At 40.2% G+C, this 24322-nt stretch overlaps 1 protein-coding gene across 10 annotated transcripts in view; it reads right to left on the bottom strand.

The window, feature by feature from the left end:
* The window catches only part of LOC128738109 (four and a half LIM domains protein 2), a 335738-nt gene that overhangs the window by 54187 nt on the left and 257229 nt on the right, over positions 1 to 24322 (bottom strand). For all 10 annotated transcript variants that reach the window (XM_053832968.1, XM_053832967.1, XM_053832965.1 and 7 more), the window contains 2 exons: positions 570 to 770; positions 302 to 476 (listed from right to left, as the gene is read on the bottom strand). In XM_053832968.1, the coding sequence (XP_053688943.1) occupies positions 302 to 476; positions 570 to 770 (376 nt within the window). The remainder of the gene's footprint in view (positions 1 to 301; positions 477 to 569; positions 771 to 24322) is intronic.

Below are 24322 nucleotides of genomic sequence, written 5' to 3'. Positions count from 1 at the left end.
GCGGAACGATAATCTCTGAGGAGCTGACGGCCGGCGCTGGGAAATTAGTCACACTTGAACCACCGATCTTAAGTCGCTTGCTTACGCACAGTGCTCTAATTCCGTTGAAGCGTTTGAAGTAAAATCGACACACTAATCTGATTGAAGCCAACGAACGCGGGTTGCCTTCAATATAATTCTTAGTAGCTCTAGTACAAATTTAACCACCGACTGGAAACGTGACATCAGTGTCCACTGCATTGCGCGATTTGCAAATACAGCTGACCAAAGTGTTTACAATTGCCTATGTACAAGTACTTACCCGCACGGAAAATCTCTCCGCAACCGTCACATCTGGAAGCGAACTGGGCATCGTAGCAATTTCCGCAGTAGATCTTGTCGGCCTTCGAGCCGAACTGTTTGTCTACTAGCGAAATGCGACACTTGTTGCACAGGAAACACGCCTCGTGCCAGTGTTTGTCTTTGTATGAAAGGTCCTGTTGAATGGGATAAGAACGATTCGAATTAGCCCTTCTGATACGATGGAGACGCGTTATGCACCGTTCGTCGCTAACAAATTGGGAACCTACCTTCGAATCAATGCCGATCGTCTTGTTGCACTCCTCGCAGATGTTGGCGAACACATTTTCGTAGCACTTGATGCAGTATGGATGCTCGTCACGCAGCACGTAACGTTGTCCGGTCAGACTCTCGTCGCACTGCCAGCAGCAGAAGTGGCCCGAGTGCCAATCCTTCGACATGGCCTTGGTATATTCCCCACTGAAAATTAACTGAGAGAGGAAAAATGGAAATTGTTAGTTCAGGGATTAGTAAAAGATTGGCAGCAATGATGTTTTCGAGTTTTAAATTTCCGATGGTTTGCATCTGCTGCGGGTCGCAATCTGTACCTTGGTATTAGCTAGGGGTAACGGTGGCCTTGGACTGTCGTCCTGTCAGATCGCGAAATGGAACAGGTGCTGCCGGGCTGGATGCGGTTGGGGCATGCAACGTGTGTGCTATTCTAGAACCAGCCGACCGCTTTCATCGTCGCATATTTCCTGTCAATGGAAATGCGCTTGTAAAAGTGCATTACGTCAGCGTAATAATCCGCGGACGAAATCCGAATGATCACTCATACCGTTCGGATCGGGGCGTTGGGTGTTTGGGTGAGAAAATAACGCTCTGCCCAAAAATAGCTGAATGAATGCGAATGTGCATGCGAAAAACCTGGGCCGGAGTTTTCGCGCCGACACACCAACACCTCGAGGAAAGATTTCTGAGCGAGAAAAGTCGGTCATACAAAAGTGGGCCGAGTGCAAAAAAATGAACAAATTTATCCACTGAAGCATATGCTTTTTAAATTTTAGGTAACAGTATAGGTTACAATAACTAAGATAAGTAGTAAACACACATTGTCATTTAGGAGCTTGCGCTGAGCGGATCTATAAATTCGGATAAACTGCTCCTACAAAATTGAGTTATTTATATTATTTACATGATACCTAGGTATGCTACGTTCAGGCGATGACGATAAACATACTGGAAACTTTGTAAACAAAACATAGAGAAAACACTATGCTACCGTTTTTGTCGGTTAGCATAACAGTTCGTGCACCTGGTTTATTCGGTAGATACACAATTGCGTATCGGTAGAAATCTAAACAATTCCTTTGTTGTGAAAATCTACTAGCACGTTAGTTTGTAGAAAATAGCTGCTCAAAATTTGATTTAAAATAAAACACACCCGCAAATGAGACGATTCTATTCAAGTAAAATTTGAATTACCGTAAAAGCACCTCATTCTGCGCATGGTGCGCACCCCACATTTCAGTCAAAAGTTCCAAATTCATTCAAATTTTTATCTTAATTAGCACATCTAGGAATATATGGGTACATAGAGCTATTCATTTGAAAATGATATGACTTTTAACGTGCCTTGAATATCAAAGAAATTTTCTTTCAGTGCTTTGAGTCATGTACTTACAACCATAATAGCCCATGTTTACTCCCTTTAATCCCTACGGACACAACTATATATCATTTTTTAAATAATTACAGTCCGTCCAGAATCATGGATCATACACAATTGTGAATCACCTTACCTCAGTAAGGATGCAGAGGTCATTATATGGCGATGAGCTCTCGGGACTTCTTCAGGGCAGAGTATGGCAAATACGGTGAACAAAACGTTGAATACCGTCATCCGGGGCGAGATTGTGCCAAAAAAGCATATGTTTTTGTTCTTTAGCTCAGTATACACACAATTTAGGAACTAAGTTGATTTCAAACCTGTCAATATGTACTAAATTGTTCAATTAACAACTAGATTAAGATGGTTTAGTTACAATGAAATCTAATTTTACTGGAAGTGCATGAACTTTGGCACAATCTCACCCCTTCTAGGGGGTGACATTGTGCCAAAAACTTTAAGTTAAGCTAAAAACCTAAACAGTAAATGTTAGCAATTACAATACATTAAATATCAGTATAAAGTAGTTCATATGGGGCCGTCCATGAACTAAGTGGACTATCAGGGGCAGGGGGTCAGCCGAAAACAACGCATCATACAAAAAGTATGAACGAAAATAAGGGGGAGTAAGACCGGGGAGGTCTGAAATAACTAAAAATGAGTTCGTAGTCAATGGACAGCCTTTATATAGCCAGTAGCGTTTCTAGGGTTAACAAGGGGGAGATATATGAACGGGTGTATCCTAAGGGGGATACCTATTTGATCATTTAACAAAAATAACCATTACTTCGTTCGAGAATCCGCAGCCGCAGAACATGTAGCCCACCCCACCCTCCTCCCCCGTCCTTAAAACTGGCAGTTTATAGACGGTATAATATATTCGTCTTATATTAGAGTGTTTATTCAAAGCATCTGAAATTTCCAGAGAAAAAGTAAAAATTAGTTCAAATTATTTAGCAGACCTATGCTCCAAAATGGATGATGCAATCTAATCTGTCAAAATATTGTGCTCAATAGTAAAGAATGTGCGTGTGCTGGTATATACTGACGTATTTTTGTTGTGGATGTGAAATCCACAAATTGAATCGATCATTATGGCTTGGCACAATCTCACCCCCGTGAAGCTCGAAAAGTACAAAGCTTCGAAAAATATTATTTTCGTAATTAAAACTTATCCAACGCATAATAACCTTTCAATACATTGTAAATGATTAGTTTATATACCTTCAAAAAAGCAAGTTGATGCGATTTCTTGTTTGGGTTGGTTTATGGGGGACATTTTTTACAAGCGTTATTTCCGAGTATTTTTGATCGCGAACTTTGAAACCCTGTTTAGGCTAAATAGTTTGCTAATATTATCTGTGTTCCATTCTAAGTTATGAATAAATATGTTATTTTCATCATCACTTTGAATTTAGATGACCTGTTTCTATAGATATAATAAATTTTTACAAATAAACATTTTTGGTTTTTGGCCCAATCTCACCCCCGTGGCACAATCTCACCCCCGTGGCACAATCTCACCCCGGATGGCGGTACGTTTAATACGTTTCATCCAGATTGAGCGTACCAGCGAGCAATAGAGGTTCCGCAAGGTTCCAGGATTAACAAACTCTTTACCTATTCTCAGAATTCATCCAAGTTGCCAAATCACCGATTCATACAACGAAAACAGTAGAGGCCCCAAGATACTACCTTGGGGGACTCCGGAATTGTTACTAATCCAGTTAGATTTTGACGTTTCCAGCTTCTGGAAATGCCAATCAATGCCGCACAAGCAAAATGAAGTGAACTCTAATAAATTTGCAGTGAATCTGTGCTGCGCAGTTGAAATATAGTTTTCTGTGCTGAATATTAGATATTAAAATGCAGTTAAAACTTATCGTAACATGTATATAAACTTTAATTTTAACTATTTGATAGGCTTTCTCTAGAAAAATTCTAGAAAGTCGACTTTTTTAGGCCTTCCAAATGTAAATAACTCGATAAATAACGATACATATAATCGAAACAAATTGCCCACTTAAAAAAAAAGAACAGTTTTTAAGCCCAAGTCCAAATAATATAGTTTGCTTTAGTAAATAGAGCAATCCCCCCTATATAAACGCTAATAGGAACCGACTTAATGTAATATTTTGGTATAGGATATATCTTGCGGTGCTGACTATCTAGAAAAATGAGGTCTTCAAGAAGGTTGTGACTTCAATATGATTTGGAAAAAGTTCCCAATTTTCCAAATATGTGGCGCTATATAAGCGACTTTCTTGTGAACGCTATATCTCATTATTCATGTAACCTACCTAAGGTATTATTTTCTTTGGAAAAGTGGTAGGTTTGAGTAAATAATCGCAACCTTGCAGATGGTATAAAAATAGTACAGAATTGTCTTACTACGTGACGCTATGCGTAATATTCTTGTGTAGATCATATCATAGACCAGCGTTTCCCAAATGGGGGTTCGCGAAACCCCCAGGGGTTCGCCAAAATTTTAGTTCGCTGCAGAATAGTATAGGGAAATCCGTCAGGGGGTACGCGAACCGAAAAAAGGTTGGGAACCGCTGTCATAGAACATCAAGTTTTTCAGAATGGTTGCTTATGTGACTGTCACCTTTAAGATGGTATGGAGAAAAGTTTATTTATCTTCTTAAATAATTAAAGCGAGGCTACCCTACCTTGAACTACCCTAGACTTGAATGCTAAAAGAAATAAAAGAAGGCGCAGAATTTCGCTTTCCAACCACCTCGTTGGATTTGTTCATATTTTCTTCATATTCTCTCACGCCGTTCTTTCTTAAGTATTAGTGGGTGAAGATTGGTAAATAAAAGTCAGTTAGACGGAGAGCGTGTCTCGCGCCTTTCCACTTAACTTGCGCATTCTGAGACGTTCCACCGACGTCGGGAGGTAACTCTTTATCGCCTAAGCGGCTAACCAGAAGCTGTCGCCAGCCATGCAGAAAGGTTCATATGTTTATTTTGTTTATTTACTTTGTTCTCTGAGGCTCTAATCTCTATGGTTAATTTCAACTTTGTTGCGCGCACCCTTGGAGAAACCGGGCCGCGCATTCCGAAAATGTTTTATCTTTTTATTCAAACGTCGGTCGGTCTACTTTCTGGCCAACGTGGTTGGCTTTACTTTGCATGGATTGACCGGGATTGAATCTTCCAGGTCCAGGCTAGATTGGATTAGCTAAAGACAGCTAAAGGCATGTTAAAAATTGGCACTAATAAGAGCCGTTGCATGGTTTGACTTTACCAAAATTTAAATAATTCTACATCAAGCGTACGTTTAGATACCATTTAATTCTGTTCCGTGTCGTCCGAATATGTTTTCTCTTTTCTGCTTGCTTGTTCCACAGACAAACAGACGGGACGGTAATTCCATCGTCCAATCAAAAACTACTCATTTTTCAAAAAAGTATGTTTCGCAACATGGCCACACCGCGGCGCGCGAATGTTGCTTCGAGTTTTCAGTATAAAACCATTTTCTATGTGTCATGTCAGTTCGTTAGTGCTTATTCCTAAGCTGTAGCTGTAACCGTCAAGACACGTCACTTTAGCGAGTCCGTTAATGCACATGCCATCTGTTTGCAGCCTTATAAAACAAGCAAAAACACGACGAAGGGAACGTTCAGGATATGGCATTCCCCGAAGAAGGTCTATGTTATCTTCTCGTCTCATTGTTATCTATTTCATTACTATCTAAGTCGAAAAGGGCCAGTGGTAATGCGGCTTAGATATCCTTGCTGGGAAAACACCCGTAAATTTTTGATTTTTATAGCGTAAACGGGTCGACAACATTTCCGAAGATTGCAACATTCTAGATAGTCGGCAGCGCAAAATATAGTCTACACAAGCAAATTACATGTACGTTAGCACCATGTAGTGGGATAAGTCCCAGTTATTTTCTATACCATCTGCAAGGCTGCTACCGTGAACGCGGGTATTTCCGATCAGTTCCTAATTCTGATCACTCAACTAAAGAAGTCAATTTTTAGAAGATTGAATCAAAAACCATGGTTAATGAGAATCCTCACGATCAAAGCTTGCCCTTGAACTATGAATACTATTACTCAAACAACTTTTTCTAAGAAAGTAAAACCTTAGGTTACAAGGATCATGAGATATAGCGTATACAAGGAGGCCGCATACACCCTAGTGCCGCACGTTCACAAAATTATGAACTACTTTCCGAGCCATATCTGAGGAGATAAACTTTCGAACAATCTTGTCGAAGATTGCAACTTTCTAGATAATCAGCAGTACAAGATATAACCTATAGCCCAGATAACACAAGATCGTAATAGAAAGTTCACATTAAGTCGTATGTATGTCAATTTTACATTGAAATTGTATAATGATTAGAGTATGTCAAAATAAAGTAAACCATTATTTGTTTTGTCGTCGAGCGTGTCCTCAAATACAACTCATGACTGTGAATTAAATAACAGTATAGATGATTGCAATATTAAGTTATATTTTAATCATATATTCAGGAGTATTAAGATGCGTGTTCTAAAAACCACGCAAGATAGATGGTGCCTCCACTTTGGTACTTACATGTTCTTATATGGTGATGATTATAATAGACCGTTGAATTTTTATTGAAAGATGTGGCTTGTCGGTCTCGGGTTTCTTACGAAAACTTTATTTTACGTTCAGCTGACGTTTCGAAGAACTACACCTTCATCATCGGAGCAACTATTGTAATAAAACATTACAATTATTTAAACAAAGCTTCGTTTACAGCAGCATATTAGAAAGGTCATATTGGAATAATCGATCTGGTTGTAATGTGCGTGGAAGGTTATAGTGTAAGTTGGAATTTTAAGTTATCTAATACAATAGTTAGTTTGCAAAAAATCCGTTTCCGTTCATTTGGTTATGCTTTCAGTATAGTGGGTCAACAAAATTAACATTTTCATGTTTAAAAACTTGACTAAGAAAACATTTGTCAACGTTGTAAGTAATTATATGTGTAATGATGAAGATTGTTTAAATAATTGTAATGTTTTATAACAATAGTTGCGCCGATGATGAAGGCATAGTTCTTCGAAACGTCAGCTGAACGTAAAATAAAGTTTTCGTTAGAAACCCGAGACCGAAAAGCCACAACCTTTAACTTATATGGTGAGAAATATAACTTTTTCGTTCAGATACGATTTCGTATTTCTCGGTTGCAATCGCGATATACCAAATTGTTTACTGGGAGGGTTCTGAATAAGTTCGTCTACGTTGGATCTTCGTCTACTTTCCCGGCATAGAGCCGAAAAAACAAGATTAGAAACAATTTTGATGCAAATTATATTCAAATTATTACTGGGCAGCAATATTTGTAAACCGTCTCTTCGTTATCGGCGAAAAACCACTATTTTTGACTATTTTTCCAAGAAATAAAAGCCGTTGATGTTTCCTGCTTGCTAGAAATACGACGAAGAGGATCTGATGATCACTCGGAGTAAATACTGGAAATGTTGAGCTGTGATTCTAACTAATTCCTATTTTACTATTTTATTTTCCCTATTAACTATTATTGTTTTACATTTTTGATATATGCTATCACTTGTTTTGTGTTTGATTTGTTGTTTCACCCGAAACCTTCATTCAGAATTGTGTCCAACAATTATAGCTGTATTCCTCCACTTTATGGAGGATTGTACAAAATATTAGGGTTTACTCGAGCAAGAATGTAAGCCGCACGACCGCCAAGCATTCCGGATATTTGCTGAATGAGTTTTTATTGTTTCACAAGAAATTTTTTGTTCACCGGTGAAGCTCATTCATGGTTAATGGTATACGTCAAAAAGACTGCAATTGTAGTGACACCGTTGCTGTCTGAAAAAGTCAACGTTTGGTGGGGAGTTTGGTGACCGCTAAAGGGCAATGATCACCGACTTTTTAAACCACAACTGCGTATCCTTGGTGTGGAGGATCTGTAGTTTCAGCAAGACAGTGCAACATGCCACAATTCATTTGTTGAAAGAAACGTTCGGCGAACATGACGTGGCCTCTAAGATCATGCGATTCAATACCTTTAGATTATTTTTTGCAGAATTGGTTGGAATACCTGGTCTCCTGAGGATTTTACCACTTGCGGTCTCCATTATTCCAAAAAGTGAACGAAAATTACACTTCTCAACTGGACTTCCTCCACCGAAGAACTCATATACTGGAGACCAGACTATCTTTAGCCAAATTAATGGAAATTAACACCATTTCTGTATGTTTTGCCTTTGCTATAGTATAACAAAGGTTTAAGAATTGGTCAAAAAACACGAAATTGATCTGAGGCCCAGAGTTATTTCAACTTAACGCTGAGTGAATCATAATGGATTGGATTCCGTTGATCGGTAAAACAAGGAAGGTTCTCTTCTATCAAGGCCCAGCATTACGATTTTAGGTTATAAGCGCTTTGCCAAACAGAAAAATGAATTGCAGTAGAGACGAGTCCTTTGAAGTAACATATGAACGAATGTCAGTGAGAAATAAAGAAGTTTACAAAGATATTTCATTTCATGGTATTCACACGCTTTAAAACCCGTAGTCATGGATGATCAATTCAATGGTCGTCTACATTCAAAGGAAAACAGAGCATTTGGGAGCATTTAAGACCACTGTAAAGGCCACTAGTTGATGATGAAGAGAGATTTGAAACATTTAATTGTTGTTGTTGGTGTTACTTATGTACTGCAGTAGAAGAAACGGTCCGAGAAGACAGCCTTGTTCAACTTGACACCTAATTGAAAACAAAGACAAACATAATGGCCTTGTTGGTCAACAAATCAACATTAGGCCCTCTAACCTCTAACTGGATACTCGGTTCTCTGAACAGTATACTAACCATAAGTGGCGTTACCAAGGTAAATTAGCAATATGAGGTAAATAGGGCAATGATGTGCCTGAGAAAAACGCATACTTAATTCACTTTGACAGTGAATGGCGTTGACTGTACTAAGATTCGGACCCAAGAACCATTCCCCTCATCAAGGCAGGCTTCGTAACAATGTGGTTATGGTGTCACTGTGTGCGTGACAGATTTATTTTAGTATTTTATTTTGCAAAAATATCTTCTTATTCACGATTACTTCGAAACGTCTTGAATTAAAAAAAATAGGGTTATACCTCGATAATCACGGATGCCAGACATTTTTTTTGTTAGATTATAGTTACTTTGACAGCTTGGATCATTCGTGACTTCTGCGGGGTTAGGATTTAAACCCGGGTCCTCGGCGTAAGAGGCGTGAATGCTAACCACTACACCTTTTTTGTTTCTGTATACAAAAAAGCGGTTTCATATTACTGCCTTGTGGAGCTCCGCATCGATTGTAAAAAGCTATTAGAGTATAGAGCAATTGCGGGGCTAGTGTTACGGTCCTACTGATTCGAACAGTTGCTCTTAGTGAACAGAACATCCGACGGCAGCCTTGCTGGACTGGTGTCGCACCTCGAGGTAAACTGGGAGGCTATCGATCGATTGCAAATGCAATTCAAAACAAAGCCAGTTAAGTATGATTCCAGCCAGAGCGTGTTCTTTCTTGTGAAATGATCAAATTCTCCCACTTTTCGAGTAGTATACCATGACAATCTCGATGAAGCGTGGTCATTACCACTAATATTTTACTTTCAATTTAACCTTCTATTCTGTTGATCAACAATTGAAACGCGATAATGAATTTGCTGATTTTCGCCGAGGTATATGAAACAATAGAAATTGAAAATTAACGGAAGCTATATCTAAGTAGGATTATAAAATTGGTATTTGTACCTGTTGTTACTACTTCTCTAGCAGGGAGCAATTATACCGTGGTTTTGCGATGCGAGATCATAATTCTTTGAAGACGACGGGACAGATCAACAAGATCTTTGATACCGATATTCCATGGACAGGTAATTTTATTTGTATTAGGATTGGGATTTTTATTCGCAAAGCATAGGTTAACTGTAAGTTTTACATCGATTAATAAAACATCAAGGTCATTAACCTGATCGATTCTCATAGGAGCATGTCAATGCACACGAGAGTTAGAAATGAGATCAATAATTCGTATTCGCCAATGAAAGCACAGCAAACATCAAGTATGTATTAGAATTGAGAAAAAAAAAACAAGAATACCAAATATCCCAAATTGCTACCTTGAAGAACGTGAAAAAAAGTTAACAATCTGAGATTTTTTATTATCCTGTCGATCAAAAAAATTGATTCTGTTATCATCGGTTCACGAAACAATAATTGTTAAAACGATTCAAATTTTTCGTGAACGTCAGAGTCTTAAAGTTTTTACTCGTCACAGAAGTAATTAATGCTATTTATAGAAAAAAATATCTTAGATTTCTGATAGCCATTGGACAAAGTCTAAATGAATATCTTGCGTTATGACTTAAGCTTTTGTCTCTTTTTAGTCGTGTATTTAAATCGTAAACTTTTATATTTTCCTTATTATGGTGTCATGTGTAGAACACACTTTGATATTATATAACAAACATTTTTTTTAAATTAACAACGCAGCTAATATCAAAATCAGTTGTTAATTGAATTATTTAAGTTATTCGCCAAACTGCAAAACCGATCCAAAAATTGTTAGTCCAAGATATTTTCGTCAACCACGGAAAGATATCACCCGGGCATGGCCTACGCTCTTCCCTCCCCCCATATAGCCAGTAACAGTCACAAGATGCACTTAGCAGCCAAAATTGGTTACACTCGAGATAAAACACTTCATCCGCGGGTCGTCGCGACATATAATATGTGCCGACAAGAGCGGAAGCAACGATGAGGTCACCGCATGCTGACTGGATAAAACGAAACTCTCCAGCAGAGGAGACCTTTAGTTCCAGTCGAAACAATTGCACAAATCTCATTGACCGTCATCATTTCATTTGGATTTTGGTATGATTTCGCACAGTTTAAGTCATATGATTAGCACAAATCATGTTCAATTTTCTCAGTTTTGAAGTACAAAGAAATAAAAATAAAATTGAGAGTAAAGTGAAGTATAAATCTATTAAAATACTTTATGTTATTTTATTTTACCGATCACTAATTTTTGAAAATTGTCAAATGCTATTTTCTCGTTAGCATTTTCATGTTAGTCAAATTTTGGGGAAAAATGACTATCGTAAATTTTTTTTCGTATTTGAAAAAGTTCTTAAATAATCACTTTGAATTCCACTATGGCTGGGGAATTATACAGCCCATATCATATTCAATATTAGTCTATCTAGAATTTACTCGAACCAAACGAATTTGTACTGTGTTCAATCTTCTGATCGTCGCTTTTGTGAGAAGCTCATTGCCCCAGCTTACGCTGTGACAGTAATTTCTGCCGCGAATACTTGATGAAAATATTAACTTATCTTCTTATCTTATCTTAACTAATCTTCTTATCTTGTAGACGGAAAACGGTGACCTTTCACCATCATCGGCTCATATTTTTCCACACCACCCCCACCGTTCAACTCATTCCATTCAGTGCGTTCGATCTGACTGATTATAATCCTTCGATTCGATTGGGATTGATCGATAAATCCTGTCGACGACAATGTCGTCGTTGTCGTCGAAAACAATTCCATTCCAAGGTTACTCAGTGACTATTGTGCACACATGATTCACAAAACACAACGGTGCACTCCCGAACCACTTCTCCAGTCGTGACAATGTCTTCCATTTTTGGCCTTTAACCAAAAGCGGAATCGCACGCAGTTCCTCATCCGCCGCCTAGTGTGGCCACACGTTACCCCTTATCCTCGATGGCATTCTGGTTCTGCGTCTGGTAGTCGGTTTGCTCCATCTCGGTGATGGTGATTTCGCCGGTCTGATCCGATGATTCCCGACGTTTCGTGGTCGTTTTCTTCACTTTACGCGTTTTCTTGACCTCGACGGTCTGCGTACGCATTACATCAACATCAGCCATTTTTCTTTATCGATTTAAATAACTAGAAAAGCGATTAATCCGAGCAAAAATTATGATTCGAAGCTAGTTTGAGCAATCACTTCTTTCGGGCGAGTTTCCGGCGTGACTGGGAGGACACACAGACGATCACTCGCGTTTGCAGTAGGTATGTACAGAACAGTAGGAACAGAATTTCCCGGCGTCCAGCGATTCCGCGATGCTGCGAATTGTTATTGAGCTAAGCTAGAAGCGAACTGTAGCAACTCGATGGCCGAAATTGATCTCGATCTCGACGATGGTTTATTTTTGCTCGCACTTAAACTGCCTCCGCCGTTGCCGTTACTGTTTTTTTCTGTATGTTAGGTCCTACTCCTCCAGAGAGTTTTCACTCTCAGCAACACAACGGCATCGTTCGAATTATTATTTTGTTGGGGCCGTCCGCGTCGTCACTCGTTGGCCGTTAAACGGTACCGCTTTCCCCGGTGATGTATCCGTGCCTACGGGCAACAAAATCGGAAAAACGACGGAAAATTTTGCTTTCGTCACCACTGAAACATCGATGACGTAGGCGCGCACGCGATGACGACGACGCGACGGGATACGCGCTGCGGAACGTGGTCACAACAACTAAGCTGCATTCGGTTTATGCTCGACTGAGCCGACGAACGCCACAGCTAATGCTAACGGCGCAAACGCATGCCAGAATTGAAAATACTGACAAGTGCAGTGGCACTAAAAAATAAGTAAACTTCGGCCAATTCTGTCGGCCCATCGGATTAAGCTAGCGTTTGAGCAGCACGTTTTGGAAGGTTTTTCTTGCGCCTGTTTCCGTTTGAAAAAATAAGCTGACTGATTCACCTCCTGAACACTTGGGCGGATGAGTTGGTTTGTTTAGCTGCCAACGCAATTTGGATATGATTGTGCTAAACAAATAATAATGCGGCTATTTTTAGTAAAACAGTAGTATTATTCCGTGATATTACTAAATTGAACGTCTCAAATAGTGTTGTATTGTATTGTCATTACTAAATTTAATATACTTTGCTAAAACGAATTCAGATCAACTCTATAGTGATTATGAACTGAAATTCAGTTATTCCAATTTCAATCATGCAGGATCACGGAGCTCACGAGAGATTTCCCTTGCGATAATACGCAGAGAGGAGGCCCAAAATAGTGTAATAATATAAGATTGGCGTACACTTTCTGTAAATAAAAATAATGTTAACATCAACAGCACACCTCACTTGCAAAGATAATTAAACTATTCCTTCAGATTCACATGGTACGTGATTCAGCGTAAAATAGATGACAACCAAGCGAAAGCAAAATAGAAACATTAATAATACAAATCGATCAATGAAGCAAGCCTGCTGCCTTGCGGGACTCCAGATTGATTGGAGATGTAGTTGAAAATAGTAGATCTAACTTTGACATGTAAACTTCGTTTAGTCAGACATGATCTGAACCAGTAGATGGCATATGCAGACATACTGTAAACTATAAGGACGTGATGGTAGGATAAGAACATTTCTATCGGTCCGGTAATGTAGGAACGCAAGTTTGGTTCAAATGCACTGACGCTTCTGGACAAGCAGCAGAGCAGCAGTGGACTCTGCAAGATTTCTTAATAGCTTCTACAAACTTGTACAAACTGAGACGATATCACCGTGAGGGGCTTTCACGAAATGCTCCGATCCAGGTGTATTTGAGGAGGGCTGATCCCAATAGCGTGTGTACTGCAGAAGAACGGAATGCGGTTACTCATCAGCTACATCTAAGACGATGAACCCGTATTCAGGGTGACCATGACGGGTTAAAAAAGATATATTAAATACGATATATATGATAACTCCAGAAGAGAATGCGTAATTGTTGACGACCTATGACGATTGGAAACTCGGTACTTGGAACTGTGGATCGTTGAATATTCCTAGTGGTAACAGTATGATACTATACTGGACCAGCTTAACTTCGCAAAAGGACGGTCTATTGCAGATATCAGCCGACTCTACAATTATTGTGTCATCAACACCAACGTGCACTGCATTCATGAAGCGGAAAACCCGAGGTAGAGAAGGAAGCGTTCTACGCACAGCTCGAAAATGTCTATAAGAACCTTTCGCAACGGCACATCAAGTTCGTCATCAGGTAGATGGAGTTTAGATGGCTTGCCGTTCTCAGACATAACCTGGTGAACAAATTTTCTCCTCGATTGTGAATTGTGGACTACCGGTCTCTAATTCCTTGTATATCGCGTAGTTTTTACCAGATCATGCTCCACCATCTCCACGCTTTCGCAGCGGCTCAGGTCGTTTTGTTCCTACCGGATTTGAAGCGAAGAGTATCTTTGCATCCCCTAGCTATCGTATCCGCCCAGCTTTAGTCATCTTTTAAATATTGGATTCACCATAGAGCTGTACGAGTTCATGGTTCATCCTCCGCCTCCATACTCCGTTCTCCTGTACATGGCCGAAGATTGTTCTTAGCACTAGTCTTTCGAAAATTCCTAGCCCTTGCAGGTACTCCTCGAGCATTGTTCACGTTTCTGATCCGTAGAGAACAACCGGTCTAATGAGCGTCTTGTACAGGGTACTTTGTATGAGGCTTGGTCTGTCGACCACAATTGCTTGTGAAGCCCACAGTAAGCACGTCTTCTGCTGATAATACGCCTCCGAATCTCACAGCTGGAGCCAAGCTAGACAAACATGTTCTGCCGATAAAATTCACGTCATCGGCAAAGACGAATTGACTGGATTTGTTGAAGACCGTGTCCCGCATGTTGATATCTGCTCGGTTCATAACATCTTGTAACGCTATGTTAGCATGTCAGATCATCTCCTTAACGAAGCCCTCTGTGTAATGTAATTCGAATGAACTCGATGATCCACCCGAAATCCCACTTTTCGAACAGGAAATAATTTATTACTGAAATTAGTCATAAATCTGTTGCCACAACTGGTTTGTAACAACTGTGTTAGTCGTAGCACATCATAGCCAAGGAAGGTTGGAACAGGATCTGCAGTAACAAACTTAAACTCAACAGCTTTAACAGCTTAGGTCATTCGTGACCTCTGCGGGGATGGGATTTGAACCCGGGTCCTCGGCGTGAGAGGCGTGAATGCTAACCACTACACCAGGACTGAACCCCAAGAGCTGGAAGATCTCGCACCAATAATATGCGGAAGTTCTAGGAGAAAGCGCTGCTTATGCGCGGATGTAAAAAGCAACCTAACAAGAACAAAGGCAAGTTGATGTATAGGTGGAAATTTCGCACTTCCTTTTGCACCTAAATTATGGTTTGACTGGACTAACCAAGTTGGTGTGCCAAAGTAGGATCTACTGTTTGCAAGTGAATCTTAATCTGGAGTCCCACAAGGCAGCAACCAGGGCCCGCTACATGTCTTGAGTTTTGAAGTGACGGACTCCTGGTTGCACTCTAAAAGCAGATCTTCTGAGAGTTCTCCATCCAGCTTTTTATGCACCTCAGTGTCAGACTATGAATGTTTGAAAATTAAGACGCTTTTGGCAACTCTGCTCACATCAATTTGACAACGACGTTTTACCTAGGGTTTTGGTATTGTCTATCGTTGTCTAGTATGGTAGTAAGCAGTTTTGGTTCCGTTCTTCTTCCGGCTTATAATACCTCGGAAAACAGAGTGTTCGCACCAACTGTAGCTAGTGCAGGGAGCAAACTGATATTTTATTTATAAAAACAGCCTCCCACCGGGACCTTGGTTCACTGTAAGAACGTGAGAAAAAAAATTGTCAAGTTGACCTAAGAAGAGTTGCCAAAAACAAAAGTACTGATAATGTTTAACGAACGCTCCTTATGTTATGTTGGTCATTATCGAGAGCTGCTTAAGAGCATTCTAGAGACTGGTTAAAAACAGCCGTTACCATAGCTTACCACAGAAGTCTTCACAGTCTGACAGATATTGCAAAAATATCTGTCCTGATACAGAATATCAGTTATCCTAGCAGCAGAACATGTCTCGCACAATACACTATCTCGGAAATATTACGTTGCGCTACCGTCGCGTGAAACGGGTTGCACAGTTCGGTGCATCATTAAATCGGCAATCATCGGTATCGTCTAGATTCCGACCGCGTTCAACGACCTAAAAAACACAAGTTACTGATTACAGCTCAGTCGTCTGCAGTTGGTTAACAAGAAAGACTTGGGCGATTCTTTCTGGTTGTAAAATAGACTTTGCACAGACTTCAAGGCAGTGTCCGATACATTCGATGGAAAATAGATAATATGTATGGCATCTTCCTGAGTTTCGAAGACCTTCTCGAGTCTCTTAGAGTCACGGAAAGACGAGTCGAGACAAGCCGATGAATCTTCGTGCTTACTGTTCAATATCACCTATAAGGGTGTGATGCGGATAGTGGAAATTGATCAGAGTATTATGATTTTCACCAGGATGGTTCGATTTCTAGGTTTTGCTGATGGCTTTTGCATTATATCAAGAAAATTTGCAGCGATGGCGAGTACCTACACCGGATAGAGAGCGCCTGCGAACTAATGTATTGATACATACAAACAGGCTCCAAGGAGAACTATATTGTCACCCGACCACGAACTGTCGTAAACGGGAAGGAGGTGGTCGACAAGGTCATCTTCTTGAGGATCACTGTGATCGACCCGTGTGCAGCTACGTGAAGTTTAAACCTAGTATTCTCCTAGTAAACCTAGAAGTTTTCAATAGTAAGATGCAGCGAACTTTTGTGCACTACGGTGAAGTACAGATGGAAGATGGAGAATGACGAAGACGCATAGACCATGCATTTTAGGTGCTGTCTGCAGATAACCCCATTGCGATTTATACGGGTTTGCTTCAAAATCATCAACATTTTCCAGGATCCCTACTAAACATTGCCGTAGCTATTCGCTATCGAGCTTCAAAAGTTCGCACGAATGCCGTACGTTTCTTTTACTTAGCAGTTTTAACACTCTCTAGATCTTTTTTACTTTGTTTAAAGTACACCGATCGACAGCCTCTCCATCCTCCTTAATATCGATCTTATGTCCAGGGTTGATTTGCTCTTTTTACTTCTCTTTTGCTCTTGACTACAGCGCCTCAGCCCAACAGAATTCGAAAAAGTGATTTATAGGACAAGTGTCGAGTTACTTATTATCTACAATATTATTGAAGAAAGTATAACTTAATCTTTTGTATTTATAGCGTTACAGAGCTACAATGCCATTGGTAGCAAAAAGAGTGCTCTTTTGGTATCAGCCCCATAGCGCCATAAATATAAAAGATAAAACTATACTTTCTTCAACAATATTCTAGATAATAATCAACTCTACAATTGGCCTATTCATCACTGTTTCGAATTTTGTTTGACTGGGACGCTGTAGTTCAAAGGGCAAAAATAAAGTAAAAAGAGCAAATCAAGCCTGCTTATGTCTATCGTTCAACTCGCCGTTCAAAAACACATAGGAATTTTGATTCCAACGCTCTCGGTAATCAGGTTCCCATTCCTATGGTTACACATAACAGGTGTTCTCGCGGTTCAATTCCCAATTCCTCCGGAAGATAGCGATTCCAGTACTGACGTTTCTTACGGCCTTTTTTCGAGTAGCTCTAGCCTCTTTGATGATAACGCTACCCTGTTTTCTCATCTGTCACTCATTGCTACTCTGAGTCAGACCACCCACTTCTCGTACAACTAGTGCGAAGGGCAAATAAGGCACGATTGCCTGAATGAATATGCCGCAGGATCTCCTCCGCCGTTACCAGTAACCAGCGTTGCCAACCTTCCAGATTTGTCTGGATTTTCCAGACTTTTTGATGCCTAATAAGACCAAAAAAGACGTTTTCCATATATTGTCTTCCATTGGAGCAAATGGTAGCCAGACTTTTCCAGACACTTTTATTCTGGTTTTCCAGATTTTCGTAAAAACCGGTTGGCAACGCTGCCAGTAACCCAAATACACGGACTCATATAGCACTTTTAGTTCGTCACCGTCAGCAGTTTCTATTTGTGGGAGTCGTGCGTTCGTCTCTTTTGATCCTCTTCCTTCCATGCATTTAGTTTTAGACGCATTTATTGGTACCCCAATGCTCATAGACTCCGCTTCCAATCTAATGTAGAATGTCCATTACCAGGGGGCTCTTTCTGAGCTCTTTGGTGTGGGGGTCAGTGGAGGGTAAAAAAAGCCTAGCTCGGCGAGTCGTGTGGGGGCGATTTGACCGAGAAATCGTTGTTGATTACTTTTCTTAAAGATCAAGTCCAATGTAGCTGTGATTATCCGCTTCAGTTTGTCCGGAAAAACATGTTAGTGCATTATTTACCGGAACTGGTCTCGATCGACTGCATCGTATGCTGCTTTGAAGTCAATAAAGATGTGATTTTTTTTTTTTTTTTTTTCCATGTGTGGACTCATTACTGCGACCAGTATAGTTGATCTATTGTAATATCGCCCGGGTGTTTGCTGTATGACCTGCACTGCATTTCTTTTTGCTATAATCGCTATTGAGTGAGCGATATGCTTATTAAATTTTATGCGTGCTTGCGTGTATTGGGGTTTACCCTTCCTTCAAAGCTTAATCTACTTTACCCACTTATTCCTCGCTGCCAGCACTATCCCATATTATAGCCGTCCCTGGCGAGGACTCATTCGTACCTCTGACCAGTACACTTAACTATAGGAGGGACATTTGCACTGTTAAGAGGCTTCAGAGGGTAAATATAGAATTCAGCACGAAGGAAGGGTAAATGGAGGGGCCTGAGAATAAACCCATGCTAAAGTCACTTGACATCGAGAATGGCTTGATTCTACTAAGATTCGAACCCACGACCACTCGCTTATAAAGATGTGATACGAGGGATCGTTGAACTCTCGACATTTAAAGGTCGGTCGGATGGTGAAAATTTGGCCGCAGTGGCACGAGCTCCCATAAAGCTCGCCTGATAATTCCCTATGAAACCTTGTGCTATCGGTGTCAGCCGGCGTAACGGTATCTGGGAGAGTACCTTGTAGACGGCGTTTACCAGCGTTATGCCGCGATAGATGCAGTAGTCGAACCTCTTATGAGATGGGACAAACAACGAAAAAAAAAATCTGGAGCCGTTGCCAGCGTTTCTCGACCATGTTTATGAAGTTATGCTGGTAGGCTGTCCTCATCGGTGGTTTTGTTGGTCTCCAGCAATTCGATTTCTCATTTGACTTCTTGGAGATCAGGTGCATTACTATCATGACCTTGAAAATGAATTAGACACAACCCAAGCAACAATTTGGGTTTTATCACACTCTTATGATGGTTTTTATTTTTAAAATTGGTCATAAAAACCACTATAAGAGTGCAATAAAACTCACATTGTTACTTGGGAATAGCAGTCATAACAGTAGGGTATTGTCGTTATCGTCGGGCCACCGCACAGTGGTTCAAACAGCGAAATACGTGATCGTGTGATATTGCGCCGAAACGTGAAGATTTTCACATGTGGTGTCTTTAGGAACATTTTTTGGTATAATAAGCCCCTTCTTGTGAGAGAAATCTTTGGATGATTAATTCCCTTAGAAGTGAGATACGAAATTTATTTTCTCGTATATTCGAGATACAGGTGTAGTACTTTCAGCAAAGTTGTTGTAAATATTAATACAAACATCTTTGTCAAAGACACCATACTTGTATCTCTTGGAATATATATCTATGGAAATTATCTATTAAGCGTTATTCGTGGACAAACCCTTTAAAACAGTTTTTAAACCTTGACTTATTCTGGTCAATTTTTACGTGTTCATAGTGTTCTAGAAAGTTGTTTATCTTGCTAAAATCAACGTTTCTGTAAAACATTATTTTATGTTATTTTTCAAAGTTTTGGAGATTTTGAGCTTTTTTGGTGAAAAATAGTACTTCTTTGAGCTTAAATATTTCCCAAGGTGGCAAATGGTGGCAGATCAAACAACTCCTACCTAAAAGTACAACAAAAAGCCTGTAAAAGCAAGTATCAATTGACTGTATCTGTTTGTATCCTCAAAAGTTATAGTTGTTTTAAAAATCCTTCTCGGTCATGTTTACAGAACAATTAAACTGTACTTCGGATGCAATAAACGCCATTTTGTTTACGTTGACAATCTCTTTCTAACAAGTTAAGTTAACAGCCATTTTTTCGCCTATTTTCGAATCGAAAATGAAATTCGAATCGAAATCCAGAAGAGCCTCGAAAGTTTATGAATTTTTGCACACGGGCATAGTGGATGGACTTCAAAAGTTCATAAGTATGGAACCAAGCGTCGTGGAACTAATATTTTTTATATAAAAAAGCAAAGAAATTTTCACAGAAAAAATATCAATTGGAAAAGAATCACACAATCTTTCACGATGCTGGAAGGCACCCAAAGAAAAGTCCAAAAAACTATGTTCTACTATGTGGAAATTTAAAAACAAATTGTTTTTAATATTTTCGAGAATATCCTATTCTAGATGCTTCGTAATAGTAGCCATATTCTTCATAAAGAAATATAAGCCAAATACAGTTCTGTGTGGAAAGTCAATTCAGTTCGACGTAGAAATACAATCTGGTTTTTGTGACTTTCTCTAATTTCACTTCCAAACACACAACTCAATTCGTTAAAAGGCAGCTTGTATTTCCAAACCAGCATTCTTCACGTAACCGACAACAGTCCGGATACTTCGAAGTGCATCTCAATTCTAAGCGGTGTATCCGCCCAACCAAAATAGCTACCGAAATGTAGATCACCTTTGGCACTTGCTATGGAACGGTAAGAATTTTCTACATCCTACCGTGCTACAAACTACCACATTAAGTTTGTCTTCCTTGCCTACGCATCCCGCCCGGGCGCCAAAGGAGAAACACAAATTAGTTGGGAAAAATCAAAACAAAAACAACCAGTCGTCAATCGGGTTCCCGCCCGTACCAGATGGGCACCCCACCGGGCCAGCCAGCCAGCAGCATGATCGTGACGAGTAGTGTGGCCACGTACGGATTATGTGTCGTCTATTTATGGATCGTCAATCCGGCATCACCGAGAAAAAAAAAACGGTCGTCACACGGCGCGGCGCCGTTAGCACGGAACGCAGCAACAAACGGACGACACCCAGACCGGCACAGACTGGTTGGCTTTTCTTCGAATGCGCTGTGTGCGCGTTTTCTCCGCATTTCGTTCTACTGAAGGTTTTCCCAGAGTCGCTGGCCGTTGTTTCGCCGTTGTGCAGCAAAGAACGGAACGAAAAAAACGACACACGATCGCCACGCGCCGTTAAACGAGACGTTCGTGCGCCAAAATAATTGGTTGGCCTCCCACTTTCCGTGCGCTCTCTCTGGATTTGGCCGTGCCGTGCACTTTGTGCGCTGAGCGTGAGCGGACCCCGAATTCTCCTGCCCGGTTTTTCGTGTAGCGTATTTTCTTTCTTCGTTTCAGTTTTTCCGCTTTCCGTTGGCATTTCCACGGCTGTGTCGACGGCAACCGTTTGCAAAGGTAATACAATTTGGTCTGTGCACACGTCCCCAAGAAAATTTTTACAAAACGGCACTCGTTGAATGGCGGGTGCGTGCTGCTGTTGCTGCTGCCACCGCTGCTGTTGGCAAGCGCCGGGAATGAAGGGAGCAACCGGAGTGCAAGATTCTTGTTGCGATTTTACTATTGCCTTGCCTTGCTTTTGAAAAGTTTGTACTTTTTGCCCCTGCACTCGTTTGATCATGTGCATGATTGTTGATGATCGACGCTGAGAATTTGCTGCATTCAATTCGCTTGGCTGAGTGAGTGTTTGATGTTGCTGGCAAGGAAAAGTGTGTAAATACAACATTCGGTGCTTTTTCTTTGAAAACAAACGGATTGGTAGGATGTGGGCGCAAAGCGGAACGCACCAAGTCGGGGGTGGCAGAGCGGTTTGATATATGATGCGATGCGAGCCAGGGGAAAGAATATATCCATCTTAATGGGCGTAAGTTAGTTTCAAGGATAATGGTGATAGTTGAAAATTATGTTCTTCGCGTTCTACGGAGGTGGTTATGTTAATTGACATGAATGATTTTTCGTAAATATTTTTTGTTTTGCCGTAGTAATGATTGTCTCCGATGTTCGGGAAGGTGACTTCTCATTGACACAATGACATTTATGACTAAGATTTGGGTTTAAAATAAAATTTTGCTAATTTGAAATCCTTGCTAAAATTTTTTGTTGATTGGTTGTAGAAAATTAATAAATTTATGACTGGGTGGTCTAAACATTACCCCTTGCCAATTATTTCTTTTTTCACGTAGGACTATGCCTTTCAAAAGGGTAAAATATCAGTAAAAAAATCTAAAATTGCGAGCGCCACGAGAGATGGCTAGGTTTTGGACACTAATAATTCAGCAATTTCTCAATTGATTTCCAACATTTTTGCACTAACCGATCAAAAAATCTTCAACACATCGGCTTCAATAAAAAAACCTGTTAATTTGTAAGTGCGCGCTTTTGACGAATCACGATTACGCAACATTTCTCCACATTCCATAACAATTGATTCCTTATGCACCAGTCACATAAAAAGTTCAGAAGCTCCTTTAACATTCTGTGGTCCTCGATTCGTCAGACTACATAATAGCTGTTCAAGCCATTAGCAAACCAAAGCCTTCCACTTTCATTAAGTAGTAATCTTGCGTCGTTTAGATACATAATAGCAATGGTCCCAAATTGCTACCTTGTGGTCATCGTTTTAGCCATATGCAGAGCGCTAGTATTGCAGTCTCAGAATGTCCCATGTTCTTAGGCTTCTAGACAGAATATTAATATTGATTTTTGAGAGAGTAAAACGCAAATCAATTTTCCCTAACAACAGCTTTCCCACAAAAGCTGCTCTGGAAACGTCTCTTCTTCTGGCCAAGGTGTTCATATCAAGCAAGCAACAGCGATCAATGTATGGTGGTCCTCCACTGGACTGTGTTAAAAGAAGCCAAATTAGGTAGAATAAATTGTTTACTTACTAGTCGTTGATTTTAGACTATTTATGTGTTAGCAACAAAATCTTAATTTAGGATGCCACTCACACAACTTCTAACGGTCCAAATACAAGATAATCGCAGCCGCTTTTACTTATTTGGACCTCCCTCTCTTTTTAGCGAGGACCTTTCTTTTGACCCTGTTGGCCCTGTGCTGATTTACTTATGTCAAGAAACATGTAGGCCAAGTTTGATGAAGAACAGTTAAGGCGTTCCGGAGTTATGGCGCAACACGTTCACTTTTATATACTCAAATATATTGAAATTCTACATATTCAAAGTTGATTTATTTGAGATAGACAAAAAATTCCCTCTCCAATTTTTTGATATTATACACAGATAACTACGTTCTTTCATCGTTCTTTCGCAATCAACCGATTTTAATTCTGTTTGCAGCTTTCCAAGATACTAACATTTGAAAACGGCTTATTTCAACACAAAATTTGATATAAGTGTAGAAGTAAAGTAGATTGCCAGTATTATTGAGCCTGAAAAGTCTTCTAAAGAAGTGTTCAGCGAGAAATGCAAAATAAAAAAGTTACTGTACCCTAACTTAATTCAGGAAAAACGCCCTAAAATGGAAACAGTTTGAGATAGAGGAACTACATCTTCTGTCATATTACTCAAAATACTTTAAGCTTTAAGGCTGTTAAAGTCAATAGGATCGTAGCAACTGGCCCTGCAATTGTCCTGTACTCTAATAGCTGGCTGCAAAGTCTGTCGTATAGAATCAGAAGGTCAAGTTTCGATAACGGAATGTAGCACCTAGGCTTTGCTTTTTTACTTTAAGCTATAAAATTGCTGGAGTGAATATTCCTCTATCTTGTTTCGCTTTGGGGATAAATTCTGAATCCCGGTTAATTTAAGGATCACCCTAAAATAGCTTATGCTAAAAAAGCGGCATCCTAAATTAAGATTTTGTTACTAACACGTAAATAGTCTAAAATCCACGACTACTGAGTAAACAATTTATTCCACCTAATTGAGCTTCCTGGACCACAGGGCACTGGGTTCCGTCAAGGCAAACATCTCAGCGCATAACGCAGGATTTGTGTAAGATTAACCAGTTCTACTAGACAACCAGTTCTCTGTCATCAAAATGATCATGATCAAAGTTAAAATGAATGATGCTTCTCTCACACTTGTTATCTTTTTTCCTCTTCTCCGTTTTGACGTTTCGACTGTTTCTGACGTTCCTCGGTCACCACCACTTTTTCGAGAGCTGACGCTGCGCTGCCGTTAGAAGCATTACCGCACCAAGGGGTCCCGTTGTAACATACTGCCGCTCGTGCACTTTGATGGGAGTCCAATTCTCCTGGCATACCGTAACCAGGTCTCCAATACAACGATCTTAAATACTGGTCTGCGCGGGGTCTCTGAAGTTGTTCGAACCAGCGCCTGCCGTCTCGTCCAGGACACACTTGTTCGATCTGCCCCAGTAGCCACTGGTTCCCCACCGTTCCGTCAACCACGAGTCGCTAATCTCCTTCCGCCAGATCCTCCACATCCTGGAACCACTTGCA

Source organism: Sabethes cyaneus, chromosome 2, assembly GCF_943734655.1.
Source record: "Sabethes cyaneus chromosome 2, idSabCyanKW18_F2, whole genome shotgun sequence".
Taxonomy (NCBI): Eukaryota; Metazoa; Arthropoda; class Insecta; order Diptera; family Culicidae; genus Sabethes; species Sabethes cyaneus.
The sequence above is the reverse complement of the archived record's forward strand: the minus strand, read 5'-3'. Positions and strand labels throughout refer to the sequence as shown.